The sequence below is a fragment of the Sceloporus undulatus genome, unplaced genomic scaffold (genome assembly GCF_019175285.1).
Source record: "Sceloporus undulatus isolate JIND9_A2432 ecotype Alabama unplaced genomic scaffold, SceUnd_v1.1 scaffold_31, whole genome shotgun sequence".
NCBI classification, from domain to species: domain Eukaryota; kingdom Metazoa; phylum Chordata; class Lepidosauria; order Squamata; family Phrynosomatidae; genus Sceloporus; species Sceloporus undulatus.
Window position 1 is genome coordinate 31,926 of NW_024802953.1, and position 14,904 is coordinate 46,829.

General features: G+C 43.0%; 2 protein-coding genes, 1 long non-coding RNA gene and 1 pseudogene across 7 annotated transcripts in view; 2 read left to right on the forward strand and 2 right to left on the reverse strand.

Moving 5' to 3' along the window:
• LOC121917652 (RING finger and transmembrane domain-containing protein 2-like) overlaps positions 1 to 914 on the reverse strand; it is a 19,400-nt gene extending 18,486 nt beyond the window's left edge. The window contains exon 1 of one of the 4 annotated variants that reach the window (XM_042443773.1): positions 828 to 914. The gene's annotated coding sequence lies outside the window, so the exon portion shown is untranslated. The other 3 variants (XM_042443770.1, XM_042443772.1, XM_042443771.1) reach the window with 3 other exon arrangements.
• On the forward strand, positions 915 to 5,495 carry LOC121917654 (annotated as a pseudogene).
• A 232-nt stretch (positions 5,496 to 5,727) lies between these two features.
• LOC121917655 lies at positions 5,728 to 9,993 on the forward strand. Its single transcript, XR_006101076.1, has 3 exons — positions 5,728 to 6,149; positions 7,493 to 7,523; positions 9,858 to 9,993. It is a non-coding gene; the product is annotated as an uncharacterized LOC121917655 (long non-coding RNA).
• LOC121917653 (P2X purinoceptor 4-like) lies at positions 6,334 to 14,177 on the reverse strand. 2 transcript variants are annotated; one of them, XM_042443774.1, is made up of 10 exons: positions 14,089 to 14,177; positions 13,621 to 13,693; positions 13,062 to 13,164; positions 10,704 to 10,784; positions 9,889 to 10,030; positions 8,732 to 8,868; positions 8,029 to 8,122; positions 7,625 to 7,690; positions 7,424 to 7,519; positions 6,334 to 7,231 (listed from the first exon to the last, which is right to left on the reverse strand). In XM_042443774.1, the coding sequence occupies exons 1-10, from the start codon at positions 14,137 to 14,139 to the stop codon at positions 7,175 to 7,177; spliced, it is 900 nt and encodes a 299-aa protein (XP_042299708.1). In that variant the 5' UTR covers positions 14,140 to 14,177; the 3' UTR covers positions 6,334 to 7,174. The 2 variants fall into 2 exon arrangements, with proteins under 2 accessions (XP_042299708.1, XP_042299709.1); XM_042443775.1 differs by lacking the exon at positions 13,062 to 13,164 and having other exon boundaries at positions 10,704 to 10,812.
• Positions 14,178 to 14,904: the final 727 nt, after the last annotated feature.

Below are 14,904 nucleotides of genomic sequence, written 5' to 3' on the forward strand. Positions count from 1 at the left end.
ACACACATATGTATGCTAAGATATTATGTATAAGATAGATAGATATAGGCTAAGCTATAAGACATCTGTAACATATATATATATATATATATATACACACACACTAAGATATAAGATATATATGCACACATATGCTAAGCTATAATGTATATGTATATATATATATATACATATACACATACACACATATGTATGCTAAGATATTATGTATAAGATAGATAGATATAGGCTAAGCTATAAGACATCTGTAATATATATATATATATATATACACATACACACTAAGATATAAGATATATATGCACACATATGCTAAGCGATAATGTATATGTATATATATATATATACACATACACACATATGTATGCTAAGATATTATGTATAAGATAGTTATATGCTAAGCTATAAAATGTAAGATATATATATATATATATATGCTAAGCTATAAGGTATACATAGACATAAACATGCTAACCTATAATACATAAAATGTATACGCTAAGCTATAAAATATATACACATATATGCTATGCCATTATATATGTGTGTGATACGTACATATATATGCTAAGCTATAAGGTGTGTGTGTGTGTATATATATATATATATATAGAGAGAGAGAGAGAGAGAGAGAGATACATATGCTAAACTATAAGATACACACACATATATATAAACGCTGATATAAGATATATATCTATAAGCTATATACATATAATTGCTATATATATATACATCTCTCTAACAAGGAGAGAGGGCCTTCTTGACGGCTAGCTTTGCCCCTCACAAGGCGAAAGCGAGGCCCAGAAAGCACCCGGGGCTCCCACCTGGACGACAAAGCTCTCCTCTCCCCTCACTTCCGGTTCGTAGGCGCCAGTCCGCACCCGGCCCCAGACGTCACTTCCGGCTCGGAGCGGAAGTCAGCCCCTGGGGGCCCTGGAGGGGCGGGCGAAGGGGGAGCCGCTGCCGCCGCCGGGCCTGATGTCCGGCTCCCTCTCGTCGGGCCCGGCCTGGAGGCCTTCCCCGGCTCCGGGCTCCGGCTGAAGGCTTCCCGATGGTGCAGCTGCTGGCGCTGGTCTGGCGGAGGCTGCTGAGGAAGCGCTGGGTGCTGGGCCTCGTCTTCGGCCTCTCGCTCATCTATTTCCTCAGCAGCACCTTCAAGCAGGTCAGGCTCCGGGCGCCCGAGGCCAGCCTAGGCGGCATCAAGAGAAGCAGCGAGTCTAGATCCAGCGAAGTCATAGCGCCACTCGATTCTGCTCTGGCCAGGCCCCACCTGGGATACTGCGTCCGGTTCTGGGCAACACAATTCAAAAGGGATGTGGAGAAACTGGAGCATGTCTAAAGGAGGGCGATTAAAATGGTGAAGGGCCTGGAAACCATGAAGCCCTATGAGGAAGGACTCAGGGAGCTGGGGATGTTTAGATTGAAGAAGAAAAGCATAAGGGGTGATATGATCGCCCTGTTTAAATATTTGAAGGGATGTCATATTGAGGAGGGAGCAAGCTTGTTTTCTGCTGCTCCAGAGAACAGGACCCAGAACAATGGATGCAAGCTCCAGGAAAAGAGATTCCACTTAAACATTAGGAGGGACTTCCTGAGAGTAAGGGCTGTTTGACAGCGGAAGACACTCGTTTCTTGGAGTGTAGTGGAGTCTCCTTCCTTGGAGGTCTTTAAGCAGAGGCTGGATGGCCATCTGTCAATGGGGATGCTTTGATTGAGAGTTCCTGCATGGCAGAAGGGAGTTGGACTGGGTGGCCCTTTATGATTCTAGGAAGGTCCAGTTTTTGCCAACACTTTTCCTGTACTGCTTTGTTTTGCTTCAGGAGGAGAGAGTGCTCTGGGACCGAAACATCCCCCCCCTCACAAGACGAAGACCACCCGATTGCATGGAAAGTCCAGTTCAGCCCAGGGAACAGCAGTCAGCAGGGGAACCAGTGTCGAAATTCTGTCCAAGGGAAGCTGCTGATCACAGATGAACTGGGTAAGGGTCCTCATTCAGTGGTGTATTGGTTAAAGCATGGGCCATCCTCTGCCCCAGAGCCCCACTGGACTCCCCCAGTGTCTGAGTTTAGCCCTTATCCCCATAGTACCTAGAGGAAAAGTGGATGTTCCCAGCAAGTGTATTGCTAGCAGAGAACACTGTTGTAATCCAAGTATTTCAGAGTGTCTATAGAAAGGCTCTGGTTCTGATAGAAGGGAAAGCTGCTAGAGGTTATTTTAAATCAACACTTCTACCCATAGAATTAAAAGATACAGTATAGCCATGTTAGTCTGTAGAATCAGTACACCAAGACATCTTGAACCACCTTTGAGATTCACTGAGAGAAATTGCCAGCAGGAGCTTTCATAGACTTCGGTCTACTTCCTCAGATGCATTTTACCCATTCTTTGTGATTCTCTGTAGGCGTCTTGCTAGAGACACTCTCCTGGCAAGGCCCTGCCTCTTTCTCTGCTCCATTCCTAATTCCCTGAAAATATCCAGGGTTCCTCAGTCCTCCCTTTTTCTGCTGTTACATTTCTGGGGATGTAGGTTACATCTGTGAAAGAAAGGACGTCTTGGTGAATGGTTGTTGCAACGTGGAGGCGCCCAATACAAAGCTGTACAGCTGCGACAGCTGCCTGTCAAATGGATGTTGCAGCGTGTATGAGGCATGCGTTTCCTGCTGCCTTCAGCCCAACAAGGTAAGGAGGACTCGATCTTAAGGGTGCACAAGTGGTGTCCATAACAAACATGGAAGTTTATATGATTGTAATAAATATAAGATACATTTTAAAAACTGCATAAAGTCAATGCAGGATATGTGTGGGCACTCCTTTCCCTTCCAGGTTGCCTTTCTTACCTTCCAAAATGTCTGGGGTTTTTTTCAGCAACAGGTCCTGGAAAATTTTTTGAATCGAGCAGCTGTGGCCTTCCAGAACCTATTCATTTCAGTTGAAGATCACTTTGAGTTGTGTCTGGCAAAATGCAGGACCTCATCACAGGTAAGCAGGGAGAAGCCTTTGGTTGTGGAAAGCACACAAATAGTCTGGCCAGAACGTCCCTGTTAGTTAGGAGGAACACACAGTCAGAGAACGACTCTAGTGTAGTGGTTTGAGCGTTGGACTAGGACTCAGGAGACCAGGATTCCCATCTCTGCTGTGCCATGGAAACCCACTGGGTTACCTTGCAGTAACAACACATAGCCTTCCTACAGCATCTAGCTTCCTTGCCTCTTTTTGTGGCTGCTGCCAAATGGGCAACTTGTTTTCAAAGACAGTTGTGGCTTTTAAGCCACGTCAAATTTGGTGGTATGGCTACAACTTCAACAGTAGGCAACCTGCAGTGGTTTGGGGGAGGTCTGGAGCCTCTGGGAAGTTGTGTCCCCCCCCCCACCTTTTATAAGTGCTGAGGAGATTTTTGTGGGGTTGGATATGTGTGGGGCAAAGGAGGATTCCTTGTGTCAGAGAAGCAGTCAGCCATACTTACCTAGTAAGGAGGACTTGTACATAAAGATAGGTTTTCTGCTTGAGAAGCTTTTGAAGGATGTGATGAAGAATTGCTCCACCTGGCAGTGTCCAGGCATTTTGTCTACATCTGTCCTATCCCTGCAGGGTAGGAAAGCGTGATAACGGTAATGTACAGAGTGGGCAAGGAGGCATTTAATCCCCTCTTCGAGATTTGTGAGGGTTGGCCTTGACTAAAGATGGACAAAGTAGATTCTTATCTGTCATATCACTTGGCAACAATTCTTTTCCTTCACAAACACGGAAATTGGTGCTTTGTCTGCCGCTCTCTCTAATGCCCACATTATTTGAGTCATGAACTGCTTCCAAAATTTGGAGAAGTGTGCAGCCCAAAGGATAACTCTGGTCCTGCTAGGAAATTGAACCTTCGCTTACACTTTTGCATGCAGTAACAATTTCCAAGGTTTTCCCTGTTGAATAGAAACTGCAAGAGTTTTTGCACACATTTCAACGATATTTTGCACTTAAGAATTGGGTGAGTGGGTAAAAATGTTGTTGAAATCTGTTTTCCTAAGCCCAAATCACTATTTTTTCTGTGCAAACAAAATCTGGAGATGTCAAGGCCTTCTTCATGGAAAGTTTGTGCTCCACTACTCAGCTGTGCTCCCTCCCTGTAGTGTCCCTGGTGAACAGTTTTTCTGTATGTCCTTGGTTTTCCCTAAGACATCTTCTCTTTCTTTTCTGATCAGAGCGTCCAGCATGAAAACACCTATCGGAACCCAATTGCCAAATACTGTTATGGGGAGTACCCCCCTGATCTTTTGTCTGTGTGAAAGTTGTTGAATAAGCTGGTACCAATGTGAGAGAAATGGAATTGCAACAAAAGGAAGAGCGACATCACAGCTACCTTTGCTTTGACTTGCTTCATACTCCAGGATTTGATTTCACCTCATGGAAGACCTTTCCCTGAACAGTTGACATCTCCGTTCTGTTGAAAAATGGAATCAGGACGCTGTGTCCCAATCATTGGATCCAAAGGACCATAGTCAGACATAACAGGTCTGGTCAGTCAAGTTCCATGTTGAAAGACATTTGTAGAAGTTATATCTCTTGGCCTGTTTTGGACCAATGGACAAATGCAGCGCGGAAGAAAGACTGCAAACCCATTAGGTGGGAAGAGCATGCTATCCTTTGTGTAGGACAATAGCTTTTATGTAAATATTATTTATTGAGATCATACAGTATTGGCTTAAGGTGTATTTGATTTCCTGAAGCAGGGTGTCAGGTGTGAAACAAAAAACATTTATTTGGGATGAATTGTCCTAGACTTAAGTCAACTTGTCCTACATGTGTGCCATTCTTGGACATGTCAGCAAGGAATTGGCAAACAGCACTTCATCCCAAACCCTATTTTCTAACATCGTTGTGGAGGAAAGGAAGAATTTCTGCAAATTTTAATTTGGAAATTAATTAATTGGATGTAATTATGGTTTTGGCTGTTGTGGTCTGTGTATGGCCTTCAGTACATTGAAAGAAAATGCTTGTGGCTTTTCGTTCAGTGTTGTGCTGCTCAGTGGGACAAGGTAGTAGCCCAAGATGCTATGCTGCTCTCAGTGGTTCTAAGGTAACTGATGAAATTTCCCAAATGTGCAGAATGCTCTACGCTTGATCCTAATCAAAGAAGACTTTATTAACTACATAATGGTAAACCAGGATATGATTAGCTGTTGTGTCCAAATCTCAGCTGGGTTTTTTTGTCATTTTCCTCCCAGTTCATAGGGATGAGGAAGGTAAGGAAATGGGGAAGTAAGTCCCCTCTAAACACATCCAGTCAGTAATAGACACAGATCTTAGGCATTACCCAGTCAGAGATGACCAGCTAGTTCATCCTCACTTTATAATTCTTCAGCAACACAATCTGGAGCTGTTGTGCTTGAAAAGGAAGCTGTACAAGGTCCCACAGGGTTTCCTAGAGGTAGCCATGACTCCTACCCATGCTATTATCAGTGGTAACAAATGAAAATGACAAAAATAAAATATACTATTTCTAACTCCTGGCAGCTGCCTGTTAAGTTCCTACTTTCTGACCTAGGGAGCATATTGGATTACGAAGCCAAAGAGGACTATGACTTTGTGTGTGTGTATCTTCAAGCTGCCTGTTGACTTAATGGCGACTCCATGAATTTCATAGGTTTTTCAAGGTAAGAGGTGGTTTTGCCAGTTCCTTACTCTGAAATATAGCCTACAACACCTGGTATCCGATGATGGTCTCCCATCTAAGCACTTATCAGGACTGTCCCTGCTTTGCTCCCAAGATCAGATGGGATTCTGGTGCCTTTAGGTCTGCACTCTCACTTTAGGGAGGGATAACTAGGCCTTCAACACTTCTTGCACACTATTTCTTCCCAAAATTCCCTGAACATGAGGGAAAAAACCGTTTCATTACCTTGGCAAAGACTGTCCTTTCAATCCTGTTGGTAGTTCCAGTGACTTATCAGTTGAATAGTGAATCATTATTGTAAATCCCTCTTGATTCATTGTGTCTGCTGTTGTTGGTATTAATAGGATTAAGCCTATACAAAATAGGCCATGCAACAGTCCTGGCCCTGACTAAGAAAGAAGAGTGGAGCTCAGCAAACCCCAACAGACACGCTTATACTTCAGTACATGAGATCTACCAGTGCTACCTAGTCTCCACTCTGGAGGTAACCTTTCTAATACAGCATATTAACTAACCTATCTTCCAGAGCTGAAGACACAAAAGGCTGATATGATGACAGGTTTTTCAACACCCTTATTTACTTGTGAAAGCCAAGTTAAAGAACTATAAGGCTATAACTTTGTATTCCAGCTAACCATGCAGTAGAAAAAGGAGACACACAAGCACAGTAAAGTTTCCAATGCCTTTATAATATGTGCAAAATACATTCTCAATCACCTATCTCCAAATCTCCAATTCACAGTAAGAAACACTTATGGCTCCTGTGTACATATGGGATAGGACTAGTAGTAAATTGTTAATCTCAAAATATGACTATGCATCAAACTAGTTTAAGTGTCCTGAGGACTTTCCTAAACTATAGTTCTGGTAAAATTCTGATAAAAGAGTTTTGGCATAATCCCCATTTTCTGCATTCTTGGGGGGGGGGGGGGGGGAAGGCACCTGGCATTCATGTCTTTACACGTTGGCACTTACTATGAACAAGCTCGCTTACACCCCACTGGCATCTAGTCGGGCAGAGATGGCAGCAGAACCAACCCAACTATGACAACAACCAACAAGGCTACAAAAGGAAATGGGTCTAGTGTTTCAAATCAGAAGTAGGACCATTTTAGCATCCAAGGTGTATCTTCCCCACCTGGGGGAAATATGAGAGACAATTTGTCTTCACACAGCCACAGTTTAGAGGCTCAGCTCAGAATTACCTCAGACTGAATCCCTACCTCCCAGAAGAAACTTTCACAGAAAGTGTTGAAGTATTTACAGAGTATCCCAATCTTCACATTCCCTTTAGATCAGGAAGAGCTGCTGGCTTAAGTCAGGCATCCAAAACAGAAGTTAGTCTGAGCCCTGCGTGATGGTAATACAGTGATAATTTAAATGTTTTCTTTTCCCCCACACCCATATTAGAAAGTCAAGGCCAGTCAGTCAGTTCCTGAGAGATGCATCCCATTCATTAGCTCCCTGTGAAATGCGTAGGACGGTGTTTGTTGCAGCCTTTTGGAGTGATCAGTCACCATGGAACACATGACTTTCTGACTGGGATCCATAGGATGCATTGGCTTCCTTTAAAAAATGGGAAGGAAAGTCAGTGCAAGAGACGCAAATTGGATCTCAAAGAAGTCCACATTTTACCTTAATTCTGGCCAACACTGTCCAAATCCATCAATGCAGAAAATACCCCCCCAGTCAAATAAATTTTTTGACTTTTAGACTAACACGACAAACACTAGGATATGAGCTCATCTGCAAACTTACCAATTCATAATCTTCGACATATTTGTATTTTTTCTCTCTGTAATAGTATCTTTTCTTCATAAAATACAGGACAATGACATCACACAGGACAGTTGCCTAGGTAAGTGTAAAGGTAGTGACAAGAATTGTTATTAAATGGCTCCTTTTTTAAAGCCCCCGATTAAAAGGAATGCCACACGGAGGGAGAAGAAAAGTGCTTACCACACCAAAGAGGGCTAAACCAGATCCGATGTTAATCATTGTGGGAATGATATCAAATTTTCCTGCCTAAGACAGACACAGATATACTCAAGTTATTCACACATGTTCCAGAGACAGCCTAAGAAATGCTTTTGTAGAGGCAGCCAAGACTTCCTTGACGGAGTCTGCCCATCTGTAATGCTGGGGATATCTATTCTATTCTAACTGCCAGTGGGTCCCAGATCTTGGTAGTCTTAATACAGAAGCTAGGGATTGACCCGGGACCGTAGACATCCCAAGCCTATGCTCTACCACTAAGATATGGACCCTCCCAAGGCAAAGAAGTAGAGAGGTGTAATTCATGACCCATGCAGAACGTTCTCAGGAGCTGTTGACACACTTATTTTATTTGTCAGAGTAGCTACCTTTCCAAATACCATGATGTCAAAGCGGATGCCATAAGCCTTGATGAGTGTCCGGGAGTCTACACCATCAGGTGTTTTGTAGTACTTTGCAAATCTGAAAAGGGAACAGGAAGGGGCATGCAATCAGCCAGTTACAAAGATATCCTGCTATCACAGCAAAACTACATTAATACTCAAACCAGTAAACCATATTTGCTGCTAGATTTCTTCAGAGGTGGATTGCCATTGCCTTCTTATCAGCAATAGCAAGTACATTTCTATACCGCTTACTGATGTACTAAGCGGTTTACAAAGTGTAAGCCAATTGCCCCCAACCAGCTGGGTACTTATTTTAGCAACCTGCGGAAGGATGCCAGGCTGAGTCAACCCAGAAACCCTGGCTGGTATTGAACTCACAACCTTGTGGTTTGTGAGTGAGTGGCTGCAGTACAGGCATTTAACCACTGTGCCGCCAGGGCTCCTTATTAGGTGGCAGAGTGTCTCCGTGGGTTTCCATGGTGGGCACAGATTTGAACTAAGGTCTCCCAGAGTCCCAGTCCAATCCTCAAACGATTATGCCACACTGGCTCTAGATCTCAAGACCCAGGAGATCTAGAACAGCCAGGCAGATAATGCAACTTCTACATAGCACCAAAGAGAGTTCAGACTCTACACAGGTGGCTGTTCTCAAACAGAGGTGCCTCCATTCCACAGATCTCCCTACCTGAAATTGTATCCAGGTGAGACTGTGTGGGCAGAATCCTTGTTATCAATGCGGCGGAAGGTATATTTTGGCACACAATGAGCAGCAGCCTTGTCTAAGTCACAGTTCCAGTTAATCTGCAGCCCCATCACTCCGCCCTGTAGAAACAGAAGCAGTGCCTTCAATTTAAATTCAAACTGCAATTTTATTGGACACAATACTATTTTTCCACTGTTGTGTGCCTTCAAGTCGTTTCTGACTTACAGTGACCCTAAGGGGTTTTCTTGGCAAGATTTGTTCAGAGGAGGTTTGCTATTGCCTTCCCATGAGGCTGAGAGAGTGTGACTTGCCCAAGGTCACCGAGTGAGTTTCCGTGGCTGAGCCAGGATTTGAACCCTGGTCTCCAGAGTCATAATCCAACGTTCAAACCACTACACCATAATTCTCTATAGTCTTTTGCAACAAAGCATGTGCTGAATTTTATATGAAGTTCAATAAACAATGCATCCTGGCACTCCAAATCCATTCTGAAGAGAAAAAAAGTAGAAGAAAACTAAACTGAAGCTTATGCTCAGAGGTACTATTTTAAATGCTGGGATCTGTACAGCTTATTTCAAATGTTCAAAGCACAAAGACATAGGTGCTATCCAGTGGATAGTTCTATTGCCTCAATGTTACAGGTTGGTAAAATGAACCCCGCATTCCCCCATTGCCAAAGAGGAGTCTGTTATAAAGATATTTGTGGCAGATTCATACTGCAGACTGCCCACTTCAGATTTGCAAAATAGCCAAGTAAAAACAATTAGTAAAGAAAGTCTTCTGCAAATGCAATGGGCATTACAACTGAAAGTAAAAGTATAGTTGTTTCAGAGGAAACCTTAATCCCGGAAAGTTAAACATTTGCTGTTAATCGCCTGAGTGTCTGTCAAACAACACTTGTTTGTATAAACCTATTACCCAGATACCCTTGTTCAAATACACTGGTTACTCAAGGAAAATGGGTAGAAACAAACATTACAGGGAGAGGAGACGGGAGATGTCACATAGTCCTGCTGGCAGAACTTGTACCATACATCTCTCCAATGCAGAATCTTGGCCAGTATTCATATTTTGTTAAAATAAATTCAACCCTTGAATGTCTTTTCAGCTGTATTTTCTCAGTATGTAACCTAACTGACCTCAATTGCCATCTCCTGGAAATCCTGTGCAGCAGCTTCAACCATATCGCGGAGGCGGAAGATTGGACAAAAGGGGTCCGTTTTGGCATTGTATTTGCAGTTTTTGAGGTATGTGCTATTGATGTTGGGGAGAATGTTTCGCCTGGACAAAGAAAAAAGACGAAATGGCAGGTAGCTCACCAAGTAGTATTTCCAGACTCTGCTTGCAACATTCAGACTCTGTGCATGAGTTACCTCATTTTTTAAATGTTCCCTTCTCCATCACTTTTTGCGTGATGTCTTTCAAGATTGTAAGGCTGAAGGCAGGACTGGCTTGTCTTTTTGAAAAACTGATATCTAACCCACTCTATCCGCAGTAAGAGGAATGAATATGATATAAATAAAATAAACAATTTAATCTGAAGTGTGAAGTCGAAGGCTTTCATGGCCGGCATCCATAGTTTTTTTGTGGGTTTTTTGGGCTATGTGGCCATGTTCTAGAAGATGAGGACATGGCCACAGAGCCCATTCTCATCTTATAAATCTGAAGCATTCCCATTTCCTCGACTGCGCTTCTCATTTTTATTTTTATTTCTCTTTTGGCAACTTAGTCAAATTCAGCTTACCTTCTCTGTTTCCCTCCTCACAATTTCCCCCTTTCATAAATCCAGGTTCCCTTTCTCCCTACTCACTCCAGAACCCTTGCTATCTCAAACAATGCCTCCATTTCCCTGAAATATCACCCCAATATCACCCTATCAAACAAAAACTGTAGAACTTCAGGGATTCCCCACTTCCTAAAAGAAGCTGGCAGTTCAGGAAAAAAATATACATACTTAGTGAAGTTGAACTTGGGGTACCAGATGCTGTTCTTCACGAGAAGAGTAAAATTCTCAGCATCCTTGAGGAAAGCTGGTCTAAAGACGGTTGAAAAAGAGAGAAGACCTGAGTGGAAACATTTGACCACACTTAATGTTTAACACCTTGTTGGCAACTAGCTGTGTTATGTGACCACTTGGATCAGGGTAGTGGGTCAAAACCCTGACAGTTCATCCTTCGCGTCTCTTTGCCATAGATGGCAGAACACATGCTTTTCTCAGGTTTAGCATTTCCAGTTACAATTTGTACATTTGTATGATGCCCTCCTTCCTTCCTTCCTTCCTTCCTTGAACCAGGCTGGCATCTTCTTTGACTGTGATTGGCTGAAAGGCAAAGGCCATCTTGTTCAAACTGTCTTTGCCTCTTGAGTTTTTCATGTTACAGTTATTATCAATCCCTTTTTATTCAATTTTGCATTTGGATTGTATTTTGATGGCTTTTCATTGCTGCCAGTGCCCCAAGTGGTGTGGATAATGCCAGAAGGATGGGATATAAGTTTTTGTATCGTTTTAAAGTAAATATATAGAGCTCTTACATGGATTTCCATGCAGGCTCTTCTCAAACCTAGACCTGCTTGGTTTTAGCTGTATGAAAACTGAGGAATGTGGCAACTTTCAGATCTCTTTCAGTTACAATTCCCATCATCCCTCCTCATTGGCTGTCCTGGTTAGGACTGATGGGAGCTGGATCCCAATAACATTTGGAGGGCTATATATTCTTCAGTCCTAAACTGAGTTCTTATATGCACGCTGACCAGAATTCTGGGGCCATAACTAACTGCATGAAAGCAATGAACCTAAATCTTTTTGTTGTTATGTAACTAACAACCAAAGGGAGGCCACAGCAGGCATCAGGATAGTGTGGAGGTGCAGCCTTGGACTACAACTCCCAGTGCCTCCTAGCTAAGGGATTCTAGAAGTTATCATCCAAGCTCTGGGAAGAAATTGTTGAACCTGTGCTGACAAAAATCACCTCTCCAAAACTGTTCTTTCCATCTGAACGGACCTTTCCCTTTCCACCGCCATTGGTACCTTGAGTTTGGTCCTCGGGGAACAACCACGAGAAGAAAAGCCCAAGCCCCATACCCTTAAGAGCCAGCATCAAGGCCATATTAAGGCAGGTTGGGGCTATAGAGCTGTCTCAAAGATAGGGCCCTCTTTAGGCACACGTGGGAGATACATACAAAAGACAACAGCACGGAAATCATAATCAACCTATTTTCTCTCCTTAAATGTCAGTGATATTATTAGAAATATCAGGATATTTGGGATTGGCTTGAGAAAGCAACTATGTACTTCATTTCCCTTGAGCACTTGAGTCCCTAGCCAGTGCACCCGTGGAACCATTGATAATCTGTCCCTGGCAGTAATGGTCCAGATGGATTTGACACAATGGTTTTGATTTAATACAATGTAAGTGCATACTTTCACATTTATGTAAAGGTACCCTGTAAGGGTGGTGGTGGGGGGGGGGGGAACAAACAGATACTGTTGAACAGCAACTCCCATCAGCATTATCCAACATACTGTAGTTCATGAGCAGGGATGCTGGGGGGCACAGTCCAATAATATATGGAGGACCAACATCCCCCACCCATTTATAGAGGCTATTCCCACCACAGTGCTTTTACCTATAGGCTAGCAAAAGGGATTAGACACAAAGGAAGTCGGATGCCAACCTCTATTCCCCAAGGTCATGCTGCCTGGAGATGATGGCATTATGGTCAAACATGTCTACAGAGCCCCAAACTGGGGAAAGCTGCTTCATCATACAGAAGGTCATGTTTAACCAGCAGGCATTATCAATGTTATAGAGAGGATCCCGCATCAGATGACACACAAACCCATTTTGTTAAATCAACATGTGAGGAGATGTGTGTGCTGGCCCTCTCCTCTCTGCCCATCATCACCCTTCATATGTGAAATATCCACAGCTTGGAAGCCTCACTTTTAGACAACAGCTCCCAGAATCCCCTAGCCAACATGACCATGGTGGCTGAGGGATGCTAGGAGTCAAAAACAGTAACTTGTCTAAGTTCTGGGGAGCAGTGATCCAAAGAGGAGACCACCTTCTATGTTGGAAGGCTGTCCTCTTCAGATTATCACTCTCCATGTCAGAAAAGCAATGAAAGAGAGGCCATGGCTAGTGCACTCGCCTCCTCTTGTGTGCATTTAAACTTGAAACCAGAAAAGCCAAATGTGGCTTCATGTGTTTAGAAAGCTGTTCCAGTTATCTGATGGATGCCTTCATGCTATCCTCTGGAATTGCTCCTTTGGAATTCTTCCCCATTATTTCTATTTGCACAAGGCACTCACTTGGGTACCTCCTCATCATTCTCCACTGGACACCAGGCAAACACTTCACAAGTTTTGAGTGTGTGATTTTGGGGGTAATCGACACACTTCCCAGTTTGAACACCTGAAGGGATATGGAAAGGCCATCATAAAAAAGTCAGAACAGCAACAACACCATCACCACCACAGGACTCAGACACACGTAGAGCTCAAGCCACAGGCAGAACTTTTTCCTTCTAAGGGAGACAGGGATAATTCATATATTTCAGAAATGCAGGATTTAACATGGTGAGCCTGTAATCTCAAGCAGTGGATTCTGGGTGTCATAAAACAGTGGTAAATTGTTTAGCTCTTCAAATTATTTTTCCTACCAAGAAGGAGATCATCTGGGATTTTACACCCAAGATATTAAAATCATTTGGTTTAGGAAAGAGGATGCCATTTGCTGCTTTGCTGCAGGCAGCAAAATATTTTGGGCTGATGGAGGGCTGAGGCAGAGAGAAAGAACAGCTTGCTTCATGGCGTTTTTATCTAAAAAGCAAGTAAAATTGCTAACATTGAACATCACATCCGTTCATACCGTTACTGTGAGTGCCAATGTATCCTTTTGTGCAATCCTTATCAGACTGGCAAGTTGTGGTCTTATCTGGAAACTAGAACAGAAGAAGAGCAAAGATACAAACTGAGAAGAAAACTTATCAGTCCACCAACAGAGATGTTTTTCAAGCTATCACTGAAATCTGCAGGAAGCACTTTTGAAACTATCTGCATGGAAGCCGGCAAAAAACATTTAATTCAGAACTATTTTATCTGTTGTGCGTGGATCAGTCAGAAACAATCCATAGGAGTCAACAGGAAGAATCCCACATTATTTGTTTTACAAGGGCAAAACTCTGCATCAGACTTAAGGTAAATTCTCTGCCATAGACAGATAGGTTCCAGGGCCAGAATAAATTAAGGAAGATTGTATTGATTCGAAATACAGATCCTGATATCCAAGAAAAAGTCAATTAAATTTGAGGATGGGGTCCTTGTGGAATGTACATACCTCTGAACAGTATCCTTGCGTCTGATTCAATGTGATGATCAAATTTGTCATGACGAATACAGAATTCTCCTCCTAAATATGCAAAAGTAGGGGGAAAATAATGAGTTTTTTCCAGGGAGGATAAGTTTTAAGTCTTACATGTATAACCCTGCCTCTCTAAAAGAAGACAAATGACCACCTGCATGAAGGACTTCCATATTTTGGCAAAGGGGGCAAATTGCATTAAAATATCAGTTTGGGAGCAACCAAACAACCTGCCATCCACTCTCAACAAATCTATTCCCTTTCAGGCTGAGCGCCTGGGATATTCTTATGAACATTATAACAGTGTGAAACACCAAACTGTCAGCAGTAGAAAAGGCCAGTTCAAGTGAGTGAGAGAATGGAAAGCCTTCACACAGAATCTAAGGACAGGAGGAGCAAACAAGCCAAGACGTTTTTGTCTCCAGTGCGTCAGAGAGGAATTTGAACCTGCCAGCCAAACTTTTGTGTACTTATCCTTTGTTTTACTGGATGTGACTGAGAAGGAATCTAATGGAAGAGACAGAATAATCTCTGTAATGCAACAGGGCTCTCCGTCCCCTAAGCGGAAGCGTATTAACATGTGGAATCCCAGAAACAGAAAGGATCAAGTGATCGCCAACTGTGGATCCACCCACATCCTGTTCCTGCTGCTCCCTCAAGTAAAGAGCTGAAGCTGGAGCAAACTAGGAGCGCTTAAGTCAAAAATGCTGCGGGCAAAGGACAGTTTAGCAAACAGATCCTGGAAACAAAAGAAATACAGGTTCCTTCAACTATTATCATACTGTATACGCA

Bases quoted from the DNA above. Each gene is read 5' to 3' on its own strand.
- LOC121917653 (XM_042443774.1), bottom strand. From the start codon at position 14,139: ATGACAAATTTGATCATCACATTGAATCAGACGCAAGGATACTGTTCA. The intron at 10,785-13,061 runs GTGAGTGCCTTG...AACCGTCTTTAG, and splicing joins AATGATGAGGAGGTACCCAA to ACCAGCTTTCCTCAAGGATG. The intron at 10,031-10,703 runs GTATGTATATTT...TTCTTTGTCCAG, and splicing joins CCCAAGTTCAACTTCACTAA to GCGAAACATTCTCCCCAACA.